The 22,904-nt window shown below is 31.9% G+C and overlaps 2 protein-coding genes across 2 annotated transcripts in view; one reads left to right on the top strand and one right to left on the bottom strand.

The window, feature by feature from the left end:
- LOC134710372 (uncharacterized) overlaps positions 1 to 15,841 on the bottom strand; it is a 31,209-nt gene extending 15,368 nt beyond the window's left edge. The window contains exons 1-6 of the mRNA XM_063570728.1: positions 15,649 to 15,841; positions 11,271 to 11,496; positions 10,043 to 10,150; positions 9,606 to 9,710; positions 8,200 to 8,229; positions 7,352 to 7,479 (exon numbers count right to left, since the gene is read on the bottom strand). Of these exons, the coding sequence (XP_063426798.1) occupies positions 7,352 to 7,479; positions 8,200 to 8,229; positions 9,606 to 9,710; positions 10,043 to 10,150; positions 11,271 to 11,496; positions 15,649 to 15,758 (707 nt within the window). The 5' untranslated portion in view covers positions 15,759 to 15,841. The remainder of the gene's footprint in view (positions 1 to 7,351; positions 7,480 to 8,199; positions 8,230 to 9,605; positions 9,711 to 10,042; positions 10,151 to 11,270; positions 11,497 to 15,648) is intronic.
- Positions 15,823 to 22,904, top strand: part of LOC134710143 (uncharacterized) — a 63,983-nt gene continuing 56,901 nt past the window's right edge. The window contains exons 1-3 of the mRNA XM_063570355.1: positions 15,823 to 15,958; positions 19,339 to 19,376; positions 20,093 to 20,133. Coding sequence (XP_063426425.1) covers positions 15,896 to 15,958; positions 19,339 to 19,376; positions 20,093 to 20,133 — 142 coding nt within the window. The 5' untranslated portion in view covers positions 15,823 to 15,895. The remainder of the gene's footprint in view (positions 15,959 to 19,338; positions 19,377 to 20,092; positions 20,134 to 22,904) is intronic.

Here is a 22,904-nt window from a genome sequence, read left to right on the forward strand (position 1 = left end):
ATTTGTTGCTTTACCTTGTACTCAAAATTGTATTGAGCAAGCTTCTGTGAATGAAACCTTAAAAGTTCTTTCTTACTGTTGTCATTTCTCAGAAAACTTTGCCAATTTTTAGGCTGTTTTTAAACCCGGATTCGCTGTGTATTCCCTTTCCCCTAAATGTTGCTCTTCCTTCTTTTAGCAGCATTCAAACTACCAATATTGTCTATGTTCACATCCAACACTACATCCACTGTTGTTACAGTTTCAATGTGTTTCCTAACGAGTATGATGATTGGATATTACCTTAATAAAATACCTCAAAACTGTAACGAGAGTGGATGAAGTCTTTGATGAGTATGGTAGTTGTAGAAACAAATGCTCAGGATATTCTATCTTATCCACCACGTGATGTATTTTAAGTGTAGCACCATGTTCACATAAAGAGACTGACACTTAAATCATAGAGCATGTGTCTGATGCTGTGAAACACGAACTTAAACGAGTCATGATTAACAGTCACTGATGATGCTGTAAATACTATTTCGCTATTCCGTGACATAGGGGCAGACGAACAATGGATTGTGTTTGGGGAGGCAAAAATCTTTGGATTAATATCTATCAATGGCCTTTCAAATGCACTAGGCAATGAGTGATCACACACTTTTATTTCTGAAACATACCTTTACAGGTTGTGATACTGTTCTTTCTTTGCTTGAAAAGGAAAAAAAAGACTGCGTGGGAGACATTGATGGTATTTGAAGATGTGACTTGAACATAAAGGATGATGATTGATCAGCCGAAATCGCCGGGGTTTTACTGTAAGATTGCACAAACTTATCATATCTAACATGATTAACGAAGCAAGAAAGTAAAGTTTTGCACAAAAGGGAAAGCTCATTATAAATGAGGTTATTCCCACGATTGGTCTAGTCTTTTCAAGCATGTAAAACGTGCCATATACCAATGCAGGTGTTTAGTGAGACGAGCTTGGGATTGACTCTTATGCTACCTAGTCTTGACACTAATGGATTGCGAAGCCACAAAGAGGGTCCCTTTTAAAAAAAAACTCTTTCTAAGACCTAATCATTTTTTCAGAAGCTTGTACATTATGGATGTAAGAAAGGATGCCGCAGTTATTTTTAATGTGTAAAATCGGGTCTCCCGTGCACTGCCTTGTGTGCATGTGGTGGTGAATGTGAATAAACGATGTATTCTTGGCCAAATAGTACGAATTTTAAATATTTTTTAGTACTATAGTGATTTTATTTTGTTTTAATCAATCTATCCAAAACTCTACATCGAAGAAATAGATTGAGGACTCTTTTTTGAAATTTACGTCATATTTTTACCGGAAGTGTCAACTTTATATCTTAACATTTACAACATGCTAGAATAAGTGCTTTTTGGGATAACTTAAAGCCAAAAGTTTATTGACCAGCACAAAATAAAATCATTTTCTTTACATTTTGAAAAAATTTTAATAAAAAAATGATATTTCTATGTCCGCCATTTTGGATACTTCCGGAAGTCAGGGTTTTAAAGACATATGTTTTATACATTGTATCCATCAGAAGCACCAAAGAAAGGTTCCTACACAATGTAATGATAGTAGCAATACGTTAAAGCACATTTCAATGACCCTCCCTAAAAAATAAGCTAATTTAAGTACAATGTCCACCATATTGGATTTTAACCGGATGTGGGGTTTCTGAAGTCTTCTAATCTATTTGATTTATCCAAAAGTAGTAATAAACAAAGGTCTGTACCAAATATTATGATAGTAGGATGATAATAACACATTTTACACGCTAGCCTTTGATATTGGGCTGATTTAAGTATGACGTACGCCATTTTGGATTTTACCGGAAGTGAGACATTTTTTTCAAATGCCTCCCTATCTGAAATAAAAGAGTAATAGTTGAGGAAGGTCTATGCCAAATTTCATGCTTGTAACAGGACGTGCACAATTTTTCACAAAGCCGCCGGACCATACCTTTTAACCAAAATTGTCAGTTTTGTGTAAACAACAAAAAAACTTGACCTTTTACTTAAAGTATCTGATGTAAGGATTGACCAAGAAACTTTAAATCATGATCTTGATCTCTTATCCATGAAATGAGGTCTAGGTCAGATGAACCCTGTCTGGTGTATAGGTAGACCTTGCAAAGGATCAATATACCAAATGATATTATCTTTTATAACTTATAAAAAGTGAGTATTTCACTTGACAAAAACATATACAATTTTTCAAGTACATTGTACTGTAAATTCAGAAATTATTGCAAGGTTTTTATTATTGCGAATATTGCGACTGAGTTGTAAACGCAATAATTAAAACTTGCATTTTTTAATATTTTAACTGAATTAAGCATGACTTTTCTCAAAATCGTAAAAATTAAAATCGCATTCAAGTGTAAAATGACAAAATCGCAATAATAAATGCACGCAATAATTTCTGAATTAACAGAACTAGTAGTTGTTGAACCATGAAAATGAGGTCAAGATGATGAAATAATACAACAGATAAAAACTTCATAAAAAAAGGCATCAACATACTTAAACATATGAGGCACTGAGGTCTCACTATTAAGCTATACAAAAAAGGTTGAGGCCTCGACTGTTGTCGCTGACATATTGTAATCCCTGTATCTTGCATACTAGGACATCTGTCTCAGGCAAGACAAAAACCATGACCAAACAACACACTAGTGAACCATGGTGTCTTTCTGTTTAATTCAACTCATGGATAGTCAAAATCAACCTATAAACGCCTGCAACACCACCCTTTTTATCATTTATTTTATGAAATATAGGGCAAAATTTAAAGGTAACAAATTCTACTGTCTGTGCACTCCTATATGTTAATTTCAATTTAGTTTTTTTCAATTTATATCTTTTTGGATTACACAGTTTGATCAATTTCTTCCTCTTCACCTGTTTCTTCAAAACTGTTCTTACAAGCTACATTGCAAAACAAATGATCAGGGGACAAATTACACGCTGATTGGGTATAACTTTCCAGGTTTAAAAGTTCTCCTCCCAATTCAGAATATATTCTCTCTAGTGTTAGTATCCTCCCATGTCATCATAATCCCAATACGTTATTTCGTCAACTTTCAAATTGTGGAAAACTTATAAGTGCTGTGGGGACCATTTTTTCTCCTACAGGTGCTTTTTGTGTCAGTGAGTCAAAAAGACTATCAAAGTTTTCTAAGAAAAAGATAACTCCTTCACTAGTTGTACAAGGTTTAGAACCTAGTATCTCACCAGCAGTCTGTATTTTTTTTAATGTCTCTTCAATTTCATTATGTTCTATATCAATATCTATCATGAATAGTGTCTGGTGTTTCTTCAATTCCTTGTTAAGCTTATCTGCATACCTATCAATCATACTTTGTAATTCTTTTTTATGATTCAAAATAGCTTGTTTGACTTTATCAAATTTTTCATCTATCTCTTTTTTTCTATTCTTTATTCTATCAAAATTAATTAACCACTTAGGTTTATTCCTCTGTGCTTTTTCAAAACGCTGCCTTTTGTCCTCAAAATCTTTTCGTCAACAAGAATATGATGTCGGTTGTGAGTTTTAGTTTTAGTAATGCACAGTGAACAAATTATTTTACTGCAAGCTTTACAGTAATGGCTGCAAGATACGCCCGCATGCTCCTCACACTTGATGTTACGAAACTTTAAATAATCAGAAGTATCTTTATGTGCTTCTTCTGTAATTCTCTCAATTCTGTGGTTCTTAGAAATTTTCGGGTGAATATTGTCTTTACATTTATCACACATGACAGGTCGACAATCACAGTCTTGACACCTCCACATATTTACCCCATTAGATTCACAGAAGTCACAATATACTGATGAGTGACGAAGACTACTTGCCCTTACATTGTGTTGTTTATGTTTATACGCCATACTTCAAAAAGACTAATATTTTTTTTATTCTTTACTGTCACTGTCTTCCAATCATACTCCTTAGTTATAAAGTAGAAGTCAACAACAATGTATCATGTCAGAAAGAAAGATTGAATGCTCTTTATTCAGCTTCATGAATAAAACAGCTTTATTCTGAATTCTGGTTTTAAAGCCAAACTAGTCAAATTTTTCCTTTGTGACTGAAAAATTACTGTGAAATATAACACATGCTACCCTAATGCTAGCCTCACTTTGGTATGTAATTTGATCTTTCCATATGAAATCATCTGGCACTAATAATTCTTTTTTATAAATAGTTTCTCTTGTTTATGCATTATTTCTTGAACGAAATTTATTGATCCATTTCAACACTCATAAATATTTCAATTTCTCTTTTAAATATCATATACAATGTAACAATAAAAAAATTCTGCAAAGTAAAATTAAAAGCTTGGGTATTGAAATAGTTTTTGCACACTTTGATAGTGATCAATAAATCAAGATTCAGGAAAGGAATCCTGTCAAATAGATATGCACAATACCTTCCATAATTACCGAAAATATCTGTAAAGCTGAAGAAACAGTTTTACTATCATTTATTATCATAGTTAATTCAGAAATCAATGTGTGCATTTATCATTGTGACCCTATTGGCTCCAACAAAACTGCAAAATCTATTAAATGTCATTGCAAAATTTTTTAGAATTATAATTATAACTGAAAATATGAAGTTTTTATAATTGCACACCTTATACTGTTCCATTTATAAACAAGAATGTGTTGAAAGTACACAGATGCCCCACTCCCATTATCATTTTCCATGTTCAATGGACTGTGAAATTGGGTAAAAAATTAATTTGGCCTTAAAAGTAAAAAGATCAATCAATAGGGAACATATGTACTAAGTTTCAAATTGATTGGACTTTAACTTCATCAAAAACTACCTTGACCAAAAACTTTAACCTGAAACTGACACTTTTAATTTCTATGTTCAGTGGACTGTGAAAATGGGGGTCAAAAGTCTAATTTTGTTTTTAAAATATGAATGAATGAATGAATACTTTATTTGCAAGAAGCATATACATGCTATGGCAAACGAAAATATATACAATATATGACAAACCAAAGACAGCAGAGAACAGTAGTTACAGAGTATACAATAATATTATGACAATATATGTGATCTAATTTTCCAAGCTGCATTTAAATAGTTACATAGTTTTACTGTCAGAGAAAAAAATTCTATACGCTGGACATGATAAAACAAAATGATACTCGTCCTCTAAAACATTCATATTACAACACATACAAATTCTGTTTTCTCTTTGAGAATTTAGATAACGACCAACTTCAACATTTAATGTAAGTGTGCCGCTACGTAGTTTTGTTAATATGGATACATTACAATGAAAATCTAAGTATTTTTCAAAACCAAATTCTAGTTTATATCGTTTATAAATACAAAGTTTATTACATTCTTCGAAAGCTGTATTTCAGCTTTGTAAAAATTGGTCTTTAATACGTGTTTTTATACAATCAAACGATAATTTACTAGTATCTTGTGAAATCCATACATCATAAAATCCAAGGTTACATAACAATTTTTTTACATTAGACACCAAATTAATTTTACCATTATTTGCATCTTTGTACAAAAGTTAATAAACTTCATATACAATATGAAAATATAAGAAATATCATATCATAAGGAACATGTGTACCGGTACTAAGTTTCAGACTTGGGGTAATTGTAATTGTAATCGTTAATCAGCTGTAATTGATTACAATTTTCCAAGTAATCATTGTAATCATTAATCAGCCAAAAATCTGATTACATGTAATTTAATTTAATCAATTACTTTTCAAAATGCCCTGTAATCCTGATTACTTTATGATTACATTCTGATTACAATAAAAAACATCTTGAACTATGTTTATGGTCAATAAATGAACCTTTTTGTTCTTCTTATAGAATGAATATTCAACAAGTTAAGATAATTTGGTTTACTTTATAAAGCATGTTTATAATTGATTTGTATACTTCAGTAAAAAATAAACAGTTACAGTATTTAAAAGCCATCATTAGCCAATTTTATGTCTCTAGTAAAAGATACTGTACATATATTCACAAATTTTAAAGATGTACATATATATTTGGTTAAAAACTATTATATCTAAGTAATATTATACTTTTCTTTAACCCTGAATTATAATCTTTTGTTAACATTGTTATTTTTGTCAACTCTGAATTGACAGGTAGGAAACCAATTAATGTTTGTTTTTATTGCAATTTCCAATTGAGTTTAACATAATGTAGCTGTAGGACAATCTATATGATAAAAGATTAATCAGACATGTGAAAACTTATCTAATTAGCACAAACTAAATTAAAAGTTGGACAAATATCTTGTTTAAAATAAGAAAATGTTAGTACATGTATGTACTTGGACTGGACATGTAAAATGCATTGATTTATAGTATTGTATTTTGTTAACAATTTGTTTAAACAATTCTATTAAAATTTTACATAGTTTTTATCTGGTAATCTGAGGTCAGAAGACAAACAGCAAACTCTTTATAAAGCTAGATTCAATTGAAGTCAAAATAATTCAGAGATTAATGATGATAAAGTGTAATGGGTGACACATTGTTCCTGTATGTATGCCTTGAACTTTTGTGGTTTATCAAAAAGATGAAGTTTGAGGTTGTCATTTTATAATATACAAAACAAAATCCTTTTGAAAAAGTGCTATAGTTATATTAAACGTTGATTCATTCACATCATTCAAAATGGTTTTTTTTTATTCATTGTAATCAGATGTAATCATGATTACTTTGCCAATGTAATCATTAATTTAATCAAACACTTTCAGAAATAATGTAATCGTTAATTTAATTTAATCGTACAAATGACAAAGTAATTGTAATTTAATCAATTACATTGAAAGTAATCGGACCCATCTCTGCTAAGTTTTAAGTTGATTGGACTGCAAATTCAACAAAAACGATCTTGACCAAAAACTTTAACCTAAAGAGGGACGAACAAAAGGACGGACAGACGAACATACAGACGGAAGGAAGCACAGACCAGAAAACATGATGCCCCTCTACTATCGAAGGTGGGGCATTAAAATCAAAATCATTTATGAATTTACAGTAATTGAAAAGATCAACTTAATCATAAAGAATAACCATTGATAAAAATTAATTGAAATGATGGCAACTTCGGTTTATAATATCATTTGTTTACCTATTTCTTATAATCTATCATGCCTTGGTGGTCAAGTGGTCGAAGAAAATCTTCAACTGTATCTCTAGCTTTTTAACCCTGAGATTGTAGCTTTAAATGCTGCACATGGCAGTAGTATTTAACTCCAATCTTAATTGAAATGGATTATAATTTTTCTTTGTTTCAGAAGTTGAACTAAGATTAAAAAAATATGATACTTACAGAAAGTCATCTTCCTCAAAGAAATAAGAAACAGATATAACGAGTTCCTCTACTCTCTTGTCATTATTGAGGTCAACCAAAACAGGCGTGGACAACACATGTGCATCTACAGGTACTACATGCTGAAACTATAAATAAACAATGACAATAATACAGGTATACATGTGCATCTACTGGTACTACATGCTGAAACTATTAATAAACAATAAAAGTGAACATGTGCATCAACTGGTACTTCATGCTGAAACTGTAAATAAACAATAAATGTGTACATGTGCATCAACTGGTACTACATGTTAAAACTGAAAATAAACAATGACAATAATACAGGTGTACATGTGCATCTACTGGTACTACATGCTGAAACTGAAAATAAACAATGACAATAACACATGTGTACATGTGCATCTACTGGTACTACATGCTGAAACTGAAAATAAACAATGACAATAATACAGGTGTACAGGTGCATCTACTGGTACTACATGCTGAAACTGTAAATAAACAATGACAATAATACAGGTGTACATGTGCATCTACTGGTACTACATGCTGAAACTGTAAATAAACAATGACAATAATACAGGTGTACATGTGCATCTACTGGTACTACATGTTAAAACTGAAAATAAACAATGACAATAATACAGGTGTACATGTGCATCTACTGGTACTACATACTGAAACTGAAAATAAAAAATGACAATAATACAGGTGTACATGTGCATCTACTGGTACTACATGTTAAAACTGAAAATAAACAATGACAATAATACAGGTGTACATGTGCATCTACTGGTACTACATGCTGAAACTGTAAATAAACAATGACAATAATACAGGTGTACATGTGCATCTACTGGTACTACATGCTGAAACTGAAAATAAACAATGACAATAATACAGGTATACATGTGAAAAAGTAAAATCACAAAAATACTTAATTTACAGGAAATCAATTCGGAAAGTCCATAATCACATGGCAAAATCAAATAACAAAACGCATCAAAAATGAATGGACAAAAAATGTCATATTCCTGACTTGGTACAGGCATTTTCAAATGTAGAAAATGGTGGATTAAACCTGGTTTTATAGCGCTAACCCTCTCACTTTGATGACAGTCTTTTCAAATTCCATTATATTTACAATGATGCGTTACCCAAACAGACACAATAAATAAAATAGTCAAAATATGGGTACAGCATTCATCATTGTGAAACAATTTTAAAAGGAACAATTTAACAAATTAAGCAATAAAACAATTAAACAATTGTTAAATAAACAATACATGTGTACATGTGTATCTTATTGTACTACATGCTGAATTTTTAATTAAATGTTACTTATGCACATTTATAAATATTTGCATCACTGGATAAAAAGTTATTTAGTATTAATAATACACTTGTGCATATTTCTAATCAAAATTATATACAGTCAGGAATCTTGATGTTCAGAAGTCATTTGTTGATGTGGTTCATAAGTATTTCTTGTTTCTCTTGGTTTTTTTTTTATAGATTAGACCGTTGGTTTTCCAGTTTGAATGGTAACCTTTTTAGGCCCTTTATATCTTGCTGTTCAGTGTGAGCAAAGGCTCTGTGTTGAAGACTGTATCATAACCTATAATGGTTTACTTTTACAAATTGTGACTTGGATGGAGAGTTGTCTTGGGATTGGCATTCATACCACATCTATTAAACTGTAAATAAACAAAACAAGTGCAGATAGAACATAGTTATGCATGCATGATTGTACTATCAATACATGTTGAATTTTATTTGATATTTTTAAGCTGAAAATAATGCAAAATTTATTGATCTCCAATTTATATACCAATGTACAGGTAAAGATTTTTTATTATTTGGCTTCTTTTTTTAAATGCTATTTAATCTTAAATTTCTAACATATAATTCCAAACACAAAAGGTCAAAAATGATAAGGGTGTGTATATATGTATTTGGGGCAGGCTCACAGCATATTTACCACTACAAAACATATAAATAAGGCCATTTGTTTTCTAGTTAGAATTGTTTTACATTGTCATATCAGGGCCTTTTTTAGCTGACTATGTAGTATGGACTTTGCTCATTGATGAAGGCTGTACAGTGACCTATAGTTGTAAATGTCTCTTGAGGACAGTTGTCTCATTGACAATCATACCACATCTTCTTTCTTATATATCTGAAGGTCACTGTACAGCCTTCAAAAAAGAGCAAACCCATACTGCATAATAACCTGTAAAAGAATTCTCACCTCATCTCCTTTTGGTTTTTCAACAAACGCATATTTATCTATTGTTGGAGTATTCAATATCAATTCATACTGGTACCAAGCCTTGGAAACATAGACAGGATCTATCTGAAACCAGAAAATATATATTTCATGTCAGTTCTATAATACAACATTGTTGTTTTACAAAGAGTTATCTCCCCATTTTGAGAGTATCTTTATTCTACTTCAATGGTAGTCTGAACTTTAAAAAGAAAACATTGGATTTTCATAGCTTTATATAAGTGACCACCTCTACAAACCTGTTTAACTTTATTTGAGAACTTTTTTCAAATTATTATTTTCGAGTCAGTTTCTAGATTCTAGGCAACAATGCATGCTAGTAATTTTGTTTCAAAGTCTTACTTTTGTCAATAAATTCACAGACTTTCCAGCCAAGGTAAATTACAGGATTGACATACCTGATAGGTTTTATCCTTCAGCCTCACGCCATCTGGTGAGTAAAATCTCAGCTCTCCAGAAGACAGAGTAAACATGATATCTAACATTCCGTCATGGTCAATGTCGAACTGTAAAAATAGATTTATCTATTACATGTATATGAAACTTATAGAAGGCATAGGCAGATCCTTTTGTGGGAAAAATTTGGTTTATTGGGAATCACTGTATAAGCATGATTGAAGCGGTCTCCCCCTCCCCCTTTATGAATGTTCTGGATCCACCACTGGACGAGATAGTAGTTTGGTAAGGAATGAAGTGCAGCAAAAAAATAAACAGAAATATAATTTAAAGATCAAATTGAGAATGGAAATGGGGAAAGTGTCAAGGGACAAAAACCCCACCAAAGAGCAGATAACATACAAACACCACAAATGGGCCTTCAACATAGCAAGAAAATCCCACACCCAGCTGGATCCTTAAAAAAATGTGCATTAAACCTAAATATATAAATAAACTAAAATTTAAAAAAACATTCAAGACAAGGCCAGAGGCTCCCGACTTGGGACAGGTGTGAAAATGTGGAGTGGTTAAACATGGTGTTAGAGATCTCAACCCACCCCTGCCCATCTATTCAATGTAGAATAAACAAACACACAGATTCCTAGCATGAATGGTACATTTCTTTTTTTTGTCTAACAATACCCATCAAAAGTGCAGCAGAAACTGAGACACTTTTCTATCAACCTGTGTTGAGTGTTCACCACTTGTTAATGAAAAGATTCAACTTAGTAAAGTTTATGTTATCTGTTTTGTGGCATATTAATATTTTTTTATAACACTTGTGTTCAGTTTCAACTTTTAATTTCTGACCAGTTGAACAGTTTGCCTTGACATGCTTAATGAAACAATTTGCAATTTGAGAAAAATTTCATTGAAGTGGACAGCAACACAAACAATTTTAAAAGTCACTGTATTAAACATGAAAAAGTATGATATATGCAATAACTAAAGTACTGTGGATTCATTTATTTTCGTGGATTCCAATTTGCATGGATTGAGGAAAACTTGTATGTTCGTGGATATTTAATTTCGTGGTTTTGGAGAAATCTGCATACAAGCCTATAGAAAATTTGGTATTCATTGAATATTTAATTTCATTGTTCGTCTGTTCCCACGAAATCCACAAAAATTGGTATCCAACCAATAATAATGAATCCACAGTAACCTTTGATTTTTTTCATAACTTACCTGTAAAGGACTGGCATGGACAGAGTTATCAAGGTTGACAGCTGGCCATGATGAATGGTGTAATATCTGACCATTCTGTCCCTGTAGTACAGTAAAACTCTCACTAAATGGAGCAGCTATTATTTCATCTTTACTGTTGCCATCGACATCAGATATCAAAGGAGCAGCAGCAAAGGGAGAGTGGGCAAGCTCAGCTGTCCAGAGGGTATCAAGGTTATAACCACACCTGATAAAATAAATACAGACTTAAGCATTGAAGGATGAACTTGAGTCAGGTTTACAAATGGAGAGTGGGCAAGCTCAGCTGTCCAGAGGGTATCAAGGTTATAACCACCTGATAAAAAAAATACAGACTTAAGCATTGAAGGATGAATTTGAGTCAGGTTTACAAATGGAGAGTGGGCAAGCTCAGCTGTCCAGAGGGTATCAAGGTTATAACCACATCTGATGAAATAAATACAGACTTAAGCATTGTAGGATGAACTTGAGTCAGGTTTACAAATGGAGAGTGGGCAAGCTCAGCTGTCCAGAGGGTATCAAGGTTATAACCACACCTGATTAAATAAATACAGACTTAAGCATTGAAGGATGAAATTGAGTCAGGTTTACAAATGGAGAGTGGGCAAGCTCAGCTGTCCAGAGGGTATCAAGGTTATAACCACACCTGATAAAAGAAATACAGATTTTAAAAAGATGAAATAAGTTCAGGTTTACAAATTTGTGTCAGGTGTTCGGACTCATTGTTTTTTCCCTTCTATACAGGATAAAATGTTTTGCCCCATAACACCCATTTTTCTTTTCATATACAACTTTGGTTCTTATGATAATTAATGCTCTTCTAACTTACATTATGTACTGTATAGTAATTTGATATTCTATTTGTTTTCAATTCACGTAAGTTCAACCTTAAAGAGCGACAAATGAAGGAAATAATGAATGGCCAACATATGTGATTCCATCATAAATCTGCATCATTTTGATATTCTATCTTTTTTTCAATTCACATAAGTTCAACTTTAAAGAGAGACAAATGAAGGAAATAATGAATGGTCAACACATGTGATTGCATCATAAATCTGCTAACATAAACTGTAACCTTCAGTTTAAATAAAGTTACAAAAGCAAGTACATGTAACCAAGGATTTGTATAATTAACTTTACAAATCCTTGATGTAACTGTTGACAAATTTCTTCACACATACATCACATAGTTTTAATTTAATGTTTTGATTGGGATGACGTTGGCAATGGTTTTAATCCTAAATTGATTTTTTCAACTGATTTTTATAGATCCTATCGCATGTTGTACTGTTATACTACTGTCCCAGGTTAGGGGAGGGTTGGGATCCCGCTAACATGTTTAACCCCGCCAGATTATGTATGTATGTGCCTGTCCAAAGTCAGGAGCCTGTAGTTCAGTGGTTGTCGTGTGTTACATTTACATATTTGTTTTTCGTACATTTTTTTATATATTTAGAGGCTGTTAGTTTCCCATTCTAATTGTTTACATTGTAATTCAGGGGCCTTTTATAGTTGACTATGCGGTATGGGCTTTGCCCATTGTTGAAGGCTGTACAGTGACCTATAGTTGTTAATTTCTGTGTCATTTTGGTGTCTTCTTGAGAGTTGTCTTATTGGTAATCATAACACATCTTCTTTTTTATATTTAGTCCATTCAAAATCATATTTTACAAGTCATGGTGATGACAGAGGGTAGGAATGCCCTTAACCATGAGGTTTCATTTACTGCTGCAGATAGCGTCAAATTGGTTAAGATTTTATTGTGATTCAGCAAAATATTCCTATCATGTTAGAGATCTCTTGTTTTTGTTCGTCCTCACTATTCTTTATGGGAAAAAAAATTAATGTGATTCCTTAAAATGATTATTTGATTATTGTCATAAAGAAACAAGAAATACATTTTATTGTCATGCACCAAAAATACTGTTACTGAATGTCAGTTGGCAAGATTTTTTTTATCGTTATTTTTTTGTGCAGTCATCCCCGATTATAACCTTTCTTGAAGTCACCCACATTATGACCTTTAAAACGGTACGATATAACTGTTGAAGTCATGCTCTGTATACATTTGTATGTCAGATGCCTTAAAGATTAAAATTTGTTTGAGATTGAAGTGCAGATTTAATGTATGTTATGTATGTACATTGTATGTATCTACTGGTAAATTCCTCCATTATGTGAAGAACCCCTTAACAGCTGCAAGGGTATAGTGGAATCCATGTACACTCCCTATCAGGATTAATGGAGAGGTGTCCCTAATGTATTTATAATGATCAATATTTACAAGGACAACCTATATCCCCATCACAACACCAGGGAGTGCTACACTACAGCTTAGGTGGATTTCCCTTTGTCCACCCATCCACAGTGGGAGTGGGCATGGGGAGGTGCAAAACTTATAGCTTGTCCACACAGGGCATGCAATTTATTTTGTGTAATCAAAAGACTTGCAAATGTAATAGATGTGCCTTGATGTGCCTTGGTTAATTCCCCTTAATTTGGACAGATTAATAATTTAGTATTTAAATGTTTATTTTTAGTTTAATTTTATTTAAACACAGTAAGATAAAAGTAAGGATTGTTAATTTAACTGTTTTAGTATTTAACTTTCGATGTTTTTATAATCATGATAATGTTTTATGAATATTTATAACTTATTCAACTTTTCTTCAGTACTGTTTCAGTTAAAGTTACACTGTTTAATGACAAGTTTAGAATATCATTTGATATTCAGGGGGAGTCGGCCTTGCACAGGCCTCCAAATACTCGCCGGACTGTATCAGTTCACTTGAGTTTAGAGTTAGCCACCACTTCGGGGTGAAGTTCGCCAGAGATAGTTACCCCTTTATGGTGCTAATTTCACTACTTTAAAACATGACGCGAAGCAAAAAGACTAACTCTGGGAACACTTCATTTGCACTTTACCTTTGAAATTACTCTATTTTAGAACTTCAGTTTAGAAAGTTTTCCGACTCCTGTTTATATCCGACTTTGTTTAATACATGCAATCATTGTACATTTGTGAATAAAATATAGTTTAGTTTGATTCATTGTCTGTTGTTCAGCCATAATCTGATATCAGGTATCCCAATGGTTGAATAGGGGCGAAGTACTGGCTGCTACATGTCCCGGAAGGTGTCGTCACCGACCCCCTACATTACACAAGTACAATCAATTGAAAAAAAGCGGATGAGCGTTTATAATCAATATTTTTACAAATAAAGAGATTTTAGCTGGAGTGGGCACGGGTGGGCTGGTGGAAAAAGCAAAATCCACATGGGCTGTAGTGTAGAACATGTTGGAACTCAGGCAGATTCTGTTATTATGGTAGGGAAAGCAGAATGATATCATTTCAAATGGCCTTCTCCCTGTTTCTAAGCCTTGCTCAAAATGAATTTAAATTTCAAGACAATATCTAAGTCAATATTTTAACCATATTAAACATCATGTTTGCTCTACTGGATATTGTAGTTTAATATCAATTCAATTCAATTCAAAGTTTTATTGCCATATAAACTTTACAGTTTGTGACACATAACAACAACAAAAACAAATAAAGACAATAACTAAGTAACTCAATATATATACACAAATTCAGGTAAATATTAAAGGGTCCCCTGTCCTCAGTTCCATTGACTTTTTTATAAAGGATCATAGTTTATTCACTTGTGTTGGTGTTGATGGGTTAAGTATATATATAACTTTGTCATTGTCAGTGAGATTAGCAAATAAATTACTTTCTCTATTAATGCAATCAAAATATGTTAATCTAATATTTGAATTATGAGAACAATTTATTAGGAAATGTTTCTCATCATCTAGTACTTTACATTTTTTGCAAAGTCTCTCTTCGCGAGGAATTTTAAAATGCCTCCCTTTTTCAATTAATAATGAATGGTAACTGATTCTAAGTTTTGTAATTAATTTTCTAAATTCAAAGTTTGGGTTAGAGAGGTAAGGTTTGATCAATAGATTTGGCTCAAGTGCTTTATAAAAATTTAATTTACTTTTATCATCAATAGATGTTAACTTATTTATCAACAGGTTGTTGTAGTATGAGTTTATTTGGGGTTTAATATAGCTTTTAATATTTTTTAATTGTTTTAAATTATCACAGGTTTTTAGTCTATCTATATCAATGTTAGATTCATAAAGAATATCTTTTGCAAAAGTGAACCATGAATAGGTGCCACTAGAATCCAAAGTTTTAGTTAATTGAAAAGATTCATGTAATAAGGGATTCAAATTTGAGGTGAAAAGCCTTGCTAAATACATAATAGTTTGGGTTTTTAAAAAATATCATGTTAACCAAACAAAAATTATGTATTCAAAAATTTAAAATTAAAAATCTTCACACCTTAACTTATCTACACGTTCAGATTGCACTTTAGATGAAATTGGTTCAATGTTTTCAATATTTCTGATGAAACAAAACAAAAGTAGCAACAATATCGTCTGATTGTTCATTTTTTAAGTTTTCTGTTCATTTTCATGGGCGCATCCATCTTGATTACTTCCCCTTGACACTGGGCCCGTTGCAATCGGAAACCAGTCTACTTTCACTTTCTTCGTCCTAGTTTTTGACATGCACCACTTCATTTATCATGCTGTCCAAAAGATCTGCAGCCTTTCTTCTGAAAAGCATGAACAGTTCACAATTGTCCAGTGTAAGTGTTTGAAAAAAAAACAATTCACAAAGTCCAAACTATTGTTGACATATATATAAAAGTCAAATTATAATCACTAAATCAGTTGGTTATCATTTTGACCCATATTTTGGATACACAAGTCAAGTTAATAAAGAATATTCTAATATGACGTGCTTCTTTCGCTTTGTAAACAACACTGTGATAAAATTCTCGATATATCTATACTTAGCGCAGACTCCGTGGTTTACATAATAATGGCTGTTACAATATACTTCCCACGTAAATCCACATGTATTGAAACCTATTTGCAAACCCTTTGTCGATTTAATTGTTTAAAAAATTGCAATTCAGAAAAGACAAAATCACTTTTATTCTTATTCGGATGCATAATAAAAAGAAGTAATGCATAAGAGCTCGGATAAACCAACAAAATAAAAAATAAAATAAAATTCCGCGAAAGTCTATTAATGTTTTTGGCGCATTTAAGTCATTTCAAAACATGACGTCATACAAATGAAAACTCTAGAGTTGAACGTTTTCTGTTACGTTAACTATTGACATGTCGTTTACTATTGTATTAAAATTGATTATCAAGGTAGGTTATGTTTGATTTTCTATTCTATTGCATTATTCGCATATGTACTGATTTCAGCAAGTCAACATGGCGGCTCATTGGTTACGAAATGTCAACTTTGGATTTGACGGTAGCTCACAGGAAAAAACATATAAATCAACATGACAATTGTTGGTTTTGGGAATGAAACATGTTTTTTTTCAGCGGTTGTTCACGAAATAATCCGTGGAAGCTACGGATCTATTAAAATGATGAGCTTTATCTAACAGGGAGTAAAAAAGAACAGCCATACACACAGATTTACCCACCCTCGCTTCAGTTTTTTTAATGATCGTATTTGTCCTATTAGAATCGAAATGATTCATGGAAGCCATAGATTATTGGAAATTTACACATGGCCTGGGCCGTGATATTCGTTGATTTTATCCCTCGCTAACGCTCAGGATAAAATTCGAATATCACGGCCCAGGCCATGTGTAAATTTCCAATAATCTATGGCTTCCATGAATTATTTCTTAATTTAAACAGCTTTATTTGATTTCAAATAAAATGACCACATAAAGCATAATGCATAATGCATAAAAAGATGTGATAATCAATATGCAAAAGAAAGAATTCAGTGCATGCACCAATTTAAGAAAAAAAAAGTTCTGGTACTAAATTAGTCCAAATAATTATGACGTCTGGCAAGGCTATTTTATTTATTTTTCTGGGACAGCTTCCTCTATCTTACGGAAGGTGTCCCAGAAACATAATAAAATAGCCTTGCCAGACCACAGGCGCTTGGGTCTATGATACAGATTTTTTTTTTTTTTTTTTTTTATTAAAATATCCAATTTTCTACATATATACTACATATCTATCACTTCTGTGCATGTCTCACCTAGTTTCGAGTGATTTAAACGACCCAGAGAAAATACCAAATTTTACTATCCATACTAACACAAACATTTGTACGACCCAGAGAAAATACCAAATTTTACTATCCATACTAACACAAACATTTGTTTCTTAGTATGGATAGTAAAATTTGGTATTTTCTCTGGGTCGTTTAAATCACTCGAAACTAGGTGAGACATGCACAGAAGTGATAGATATGTAGTATATATGTAGAAAATTGGATATTTTAATAAAAAAAAAAAAAAAAAAAAAAAAAAAAAATCTGTATCATAGACCCAAGCGCCTGTGTGCCAGAAGTCATAATTATTTGGACTAGTACTAAATTAATAAATCCTCGACAGCTCCTTGTCTCATGGTTCTCATGCTTTTAACTGAAATATCTAACATGAAGCAGGTGTCTGGAGGCTGTCTTTGAATTCTTCCATTGTGGAAGCTGTGAAGACAGCAGATGGTAGGTCATTTTGAAGATGGAAAAAATGATTGCTCAGTGTGGTTTTGTATTCTCAATAGTAGTAGGAATCTGTGAAAATAATCTAGCTTTAGATGTTACTACATGTTGTTCTGGCAGTCCATTTATGTAGATCTCCTGTATTAAAAACAACAACAATAAAAGATGGCAACCTGTGACAACCACTCGATTACAAGTTCTTTACTGTCAGGGGATATGCACTCAAAGAATGTGGTATTCAATATGGTTCTGAGTGACCCTCACCTTAAGACTAAAAATTCAATTTCAATCCTTGTAAAATATTTTGCACAGTTTTGGTGTCTTCTTTCTAAAATTTATGAATGATTTTGGACCTAGCTATCAGTTATGTTCAGAATTCCCATAATTCAGTATAACTTCTGAATTAGATAAATCAAAATGTCCAAATTAATCATGTTAATTTAAAGAAAATGAGAATTCCAAGATAGCAAGCAAACCTGTTAACCTTTTGAGGGAAAAATGTTAGAATTGCCAAGTAGCCTCCTGATCAGGTTAATGATTTTTGGTTGATCTCCTTAGATTTTAATTTTTATCAGCTGGTGCAAAAACTGTCTAAATAACTCATTATGTTATTGCGACTAAGTAGAATAGAGAATTGAAACGGAATTTCTCAAAAAGACAACTATCTAACCAAACATGTTGAAGCAGTATCAGCAGACATTAAACATGCAACTATGTAAATATAAACTACTGTAAATTCAGAAATTATTAATTGTATTTATTATTGCGATTTTGTCATTTTAGACTTAAATGCGATTTTAATGTTTACGATTTAGAGAAAAATCCTGTTAAATTCATATAAAATATTTCAAAATGCGAGTTTAAATTATTGCGTTTACAACTAAGCCACATTTTTCGCAATAATAAAAACCTCCTATTAATTTCTGAATTTACAGTTGCTCAGAAAAATGGACACCACACTAGATTCAACAACTTACAAATGAAGCAAAATTTGAAAAAAAAACACAAAAGAGTAACAAAGCTTTGAGGTTCCTGAATTGGGCGCAACAATGTGGCTTGTTAAACATGTTTTGTGAGAGCTCAACCCTCCCCTATAACATGAGCCAATGTTGATTATAAAACTAACACACTGCGATGAGTTGAGTAAATATTAAAACTCAGTTGAAACGAAGTTCAAGAACAATGTTAGAATAGGTAACAGAAGAAACTAAGCAAAATGACAATGATCAATGTAAATTAGCAAAGGATTACTAGCTGTTACTGACATGCAAGCTCCAGACCTCAATTAAAAAGTAATTTCCAAATAGGTATCAGAGTTATCTCTCTTTATACTGTTGTTTTATTATATTCTAACTTGCAATGTGGACAGATTTATAAAAATATTTGTTAAATATTTTATTTGATGCATTTTAATTGAATACTGTATAACAGATAATTTGTTTAATTCATAAATTTATGTTTAAATATCTTTTTTAGGAGGCAATTAGAAATGGATTTGTTGGTATGGTAGGAAGGTAAGCAAATTATTAATTGATAAAGTTATACCATTTCTTTTCTGTTAAATTTTCCCTGAATTCATAAGATAACTGTCTGTGTGTACTATAATATTACAAGATAGTGCTCTTAAAAATTTACCCTCGTTTGAATCATGTTATAAAGTTGATTGTTTTATCTGTGGTGCACGGACACTTTCTGTAAAAACATGTTCAATCAGGGGCGGATTAAGAGGGTTTTTCAGGGGGCCCGGGCCCCCCTTTTTTGGGGAAAAATTTGGTTGTTTATAAATAGAATCACTTAAGCATGACAAGAGCAGGTCCCCTCTTATGAAAATTTCTGGATCTGCCACAGTCAATGATCAAGTTGAATATTTTTATTCTTATTTTCAAGGTTTACATTTTATTGTAATATATATGTCAATTTGGAGGGGAAAGAGTATTCATACATTGTGTACTTCCAAATTCCATAATCCTAACTGGGCAACACTGAAATACATGCTCAGAATCACTCACTGAATTAGAAAAAGACATAGAATAAGTTTAAAAATTTGGCTGTGTATGTTGTTTTACTAATTGAATTTTTGCTTCCAGGCTATATTAATTAAAAGTTACTTTGATCATGTTAATAAAATCCATATCTAACTGAATATCTAATAAGATCTCTCATGGGCCTTTACAAAATACTGTAAAATTTAAAATTATCTTTGTATATCTAAAACCTTCTCTTATTGCAGGACTCCATTAGTTAGACTCAACAAAGTTAGCCAAGAAACAGGTAAATTTGTATACTCACTTTATCCATGATTTGTAATGATTTTGACAGTTCTTTCTTTAGAGAACCATAAATTTAAGAGTGCATTTTGAGGATGGATAAGGTTTGGGCAATGTTAGCAGACTGGTTTAGGTTCATGTTACTAGTATTTGGAAAGTAAGAAAGGGGGAGTGTTCAATTGTTTTAAAACTATTAAAATATTACTTTATCTACCTCTGAAATAAAAAAAAAATAATAGAACTTAACTAATTACACATTTTCATGATTTTAACAGTGCCTATCTGATTTCATGCTTTTTCCAACTGTTTTTTATAGTTTGTTCTTGTATAGTGTTGTTATTACCTCTGTCCCTGGTAAATGCAAGGGTTGAGTATTGTTGAAAGTGTTTAAACTGCCACATTCTTTATGTGCCTCTTTCCAGCCTGGAGCCTGTATTTCAGTGGTTGGCTTTACTTGTTGACTGCCTTATTTGTTTTTTTTAGCATAAATCTGGCTGTTTTCTCTTTTGAGGTGTTTCACATTTTGTCATGCCAGGGTTTATTATAGCTTTCTATACAGAATGGATTTTGCCCATTATTTAAGGCCTGATAGTGCCAAACAGTTGTAAATTCCATCCTTTTGTCTCTCGTTGATAACTGTCTCATTGGCAATTGTAACACATCTTTTTAATTTTAAATGATAAAAAATAAAACAACCTATGTGAGGAAGACGTGTCAAGGTATATGTGTTCCTCAGAAAACATTTTAATAACAATGTCATAATACCTGTTCCTGTTTGAACAATATTCTATACCATTTATTCCATTAGGAATATATACTGTAATATTTATTTCCAGTTGAAATAATATTTCCGAATATTTTTTACATATGGAGTTGATTAAAAAAAAAGTATTATTCTATGCTTCTTTCCAAATTCTAAGCAATAATTTGGTTAAATACAAATAATTTAAATTTGGTTGTAATGCATACAATTGGGTGACAGTATTTTGTCTATCAGCTCATACTATAATCATAGTCACAATTTTGTCATGTGACCATGTCAGACTTCAATACATTTTTTAATGATTTGATCAAGTTTAAAACGGAATTTAGAATAAGATTATAAGGAATGACTCTAATATGATTTTTGTCTATTCGAAATAACATAAAAAATGTGGTGCTTTCTTTAAAATAACCCTTAAAACAGATTATTCAGTGTGGACCACATTGTTGATGTTATTTCTTCATAGACAGAAAAATTGAAAGTCATTTTCAAACATACTACCCTTTTCCAGTGGCAGTCCAATTTTCAATAACTACTTTAAATCTCAATTAAAACTGAATATACATGAAATATTTGCCACTGGTTTTTAAACTAAGAACAATCAATCAATAGAATATTTATAATGGAATTTTTCCTCTGAATACATTTTGAAGCGGAAAATAGATATGAGTTTCCTTTTCATCTATTACACTCAAGGATAACAAAAGTAATCTGAAATTAAAACCTTAAGACTTTTTAATAATTATCTTCTTTTTTTTTTATTAAAAAAATCATGTAATCGCTACATGTTATAAGGATTTGCATTATTTGTTTCACATGCTGTGCAATGTGATTTAAGATATAGTGGTTTTAATTTCACTCCTGATCATATGTTCATCACATCACAGAATGATTAGTACTACATGTGTTTTAACAGGTATTAAATGAAATTTAAAACTAATTACATAGTACATAGCCCAATTGGATCCTTTCAAGGTCTACATGTCTGACCTCACATGGACCAGTGATCAAGATAAAATTTCCATGGTCCAACAAGTCCCCAAGTCACGAGCCTGTAAATTCAGTGGTTGTCGTTTGTTTATGTGTTACATATTTGTTTTTCGTTCATTTTTGTTGAGCCTGCAACTTTTGTTGCAGAAAGCTCGACATAGGGATAGTGATACGGCGGCGGCTACGGTGGCGGTGGCAGCAGTGTTAGCTAACTTCTTAAAACCTTTATATTTTAGAAGGTAGAAGACCTAGATGCTTCATTCTTTGTATATAGATGCATCATGTTACGAACTTTCCGTCATTCACATGTCCAATGTCCTTGACCTCATGTTCATGGTTTAGTGACTACTTGAAAAAAAAGTTAGGATTTTTTTTAATGTTAAATTCTCCCTTATTAGAAGTAATTGGATAACTATATTTGGTATGTGTGTACCTTTCAAGGTCCTCATGCCCTCCAGACAGTTCTCACTTGACCTTAACCTCATTTTATGGATCAGTGAATAAGGTTGAGTTTTGGTGGTCAAGTCCATATCTCAGATACTATAAGCAATAGGTCTAGTATATTCGGTGTATGGAAGGATTGTAAGGTGTTTATGTCCAACTGGCATGTGTCATCTGACCTTGACCTCATTTTCATGGTTCAGTGGTTATAGTTAAGTGTTTTTGTTTTGGTCTGTTTTTCTTATACTATATGTTATAGGTCTACTATATTTGGTGTATGGAATAATTGTAAGGTGTACATGTCTAGCTTTCTTCTTTTTTATAAGTCCTTATCTTCAGTACCATATCTTCGATACTTCTAAATTTGACCCATTAGATTATTTATTGATAAAAAAAGATAAAAAAATCCTTTACTGGCTACAATTTGTTAAAAGAATTTGCATTAATTGTTTCACATGCTGAGCAATGTGAATTAAGATTTAGTGGTTTTAATTTCACTCCAGATCGTATGTTTATCACATTGTCATGATTATAATAATTAGTAGTCTGCATGTGTATTAACAGTTACAGGTGTAAACTGA

The sequence above is a fragment of the Mytilus trossulus genome, chromosome 3 (genome assembly GCF_036588685.1).
Source record: "Mytilus trossulus isolate FHL-02 chromosome 3, PNRI_Mtr1.1.1.hap1, whole genome shotgun sequence".
In the NCBI taxonomy this organism is placed as follows: Eukaryota; Metazoa; Mollusca; class Bivalvia; order Mytilida; family Mytilidae; genus Mytilus; species Mytilus trossulus.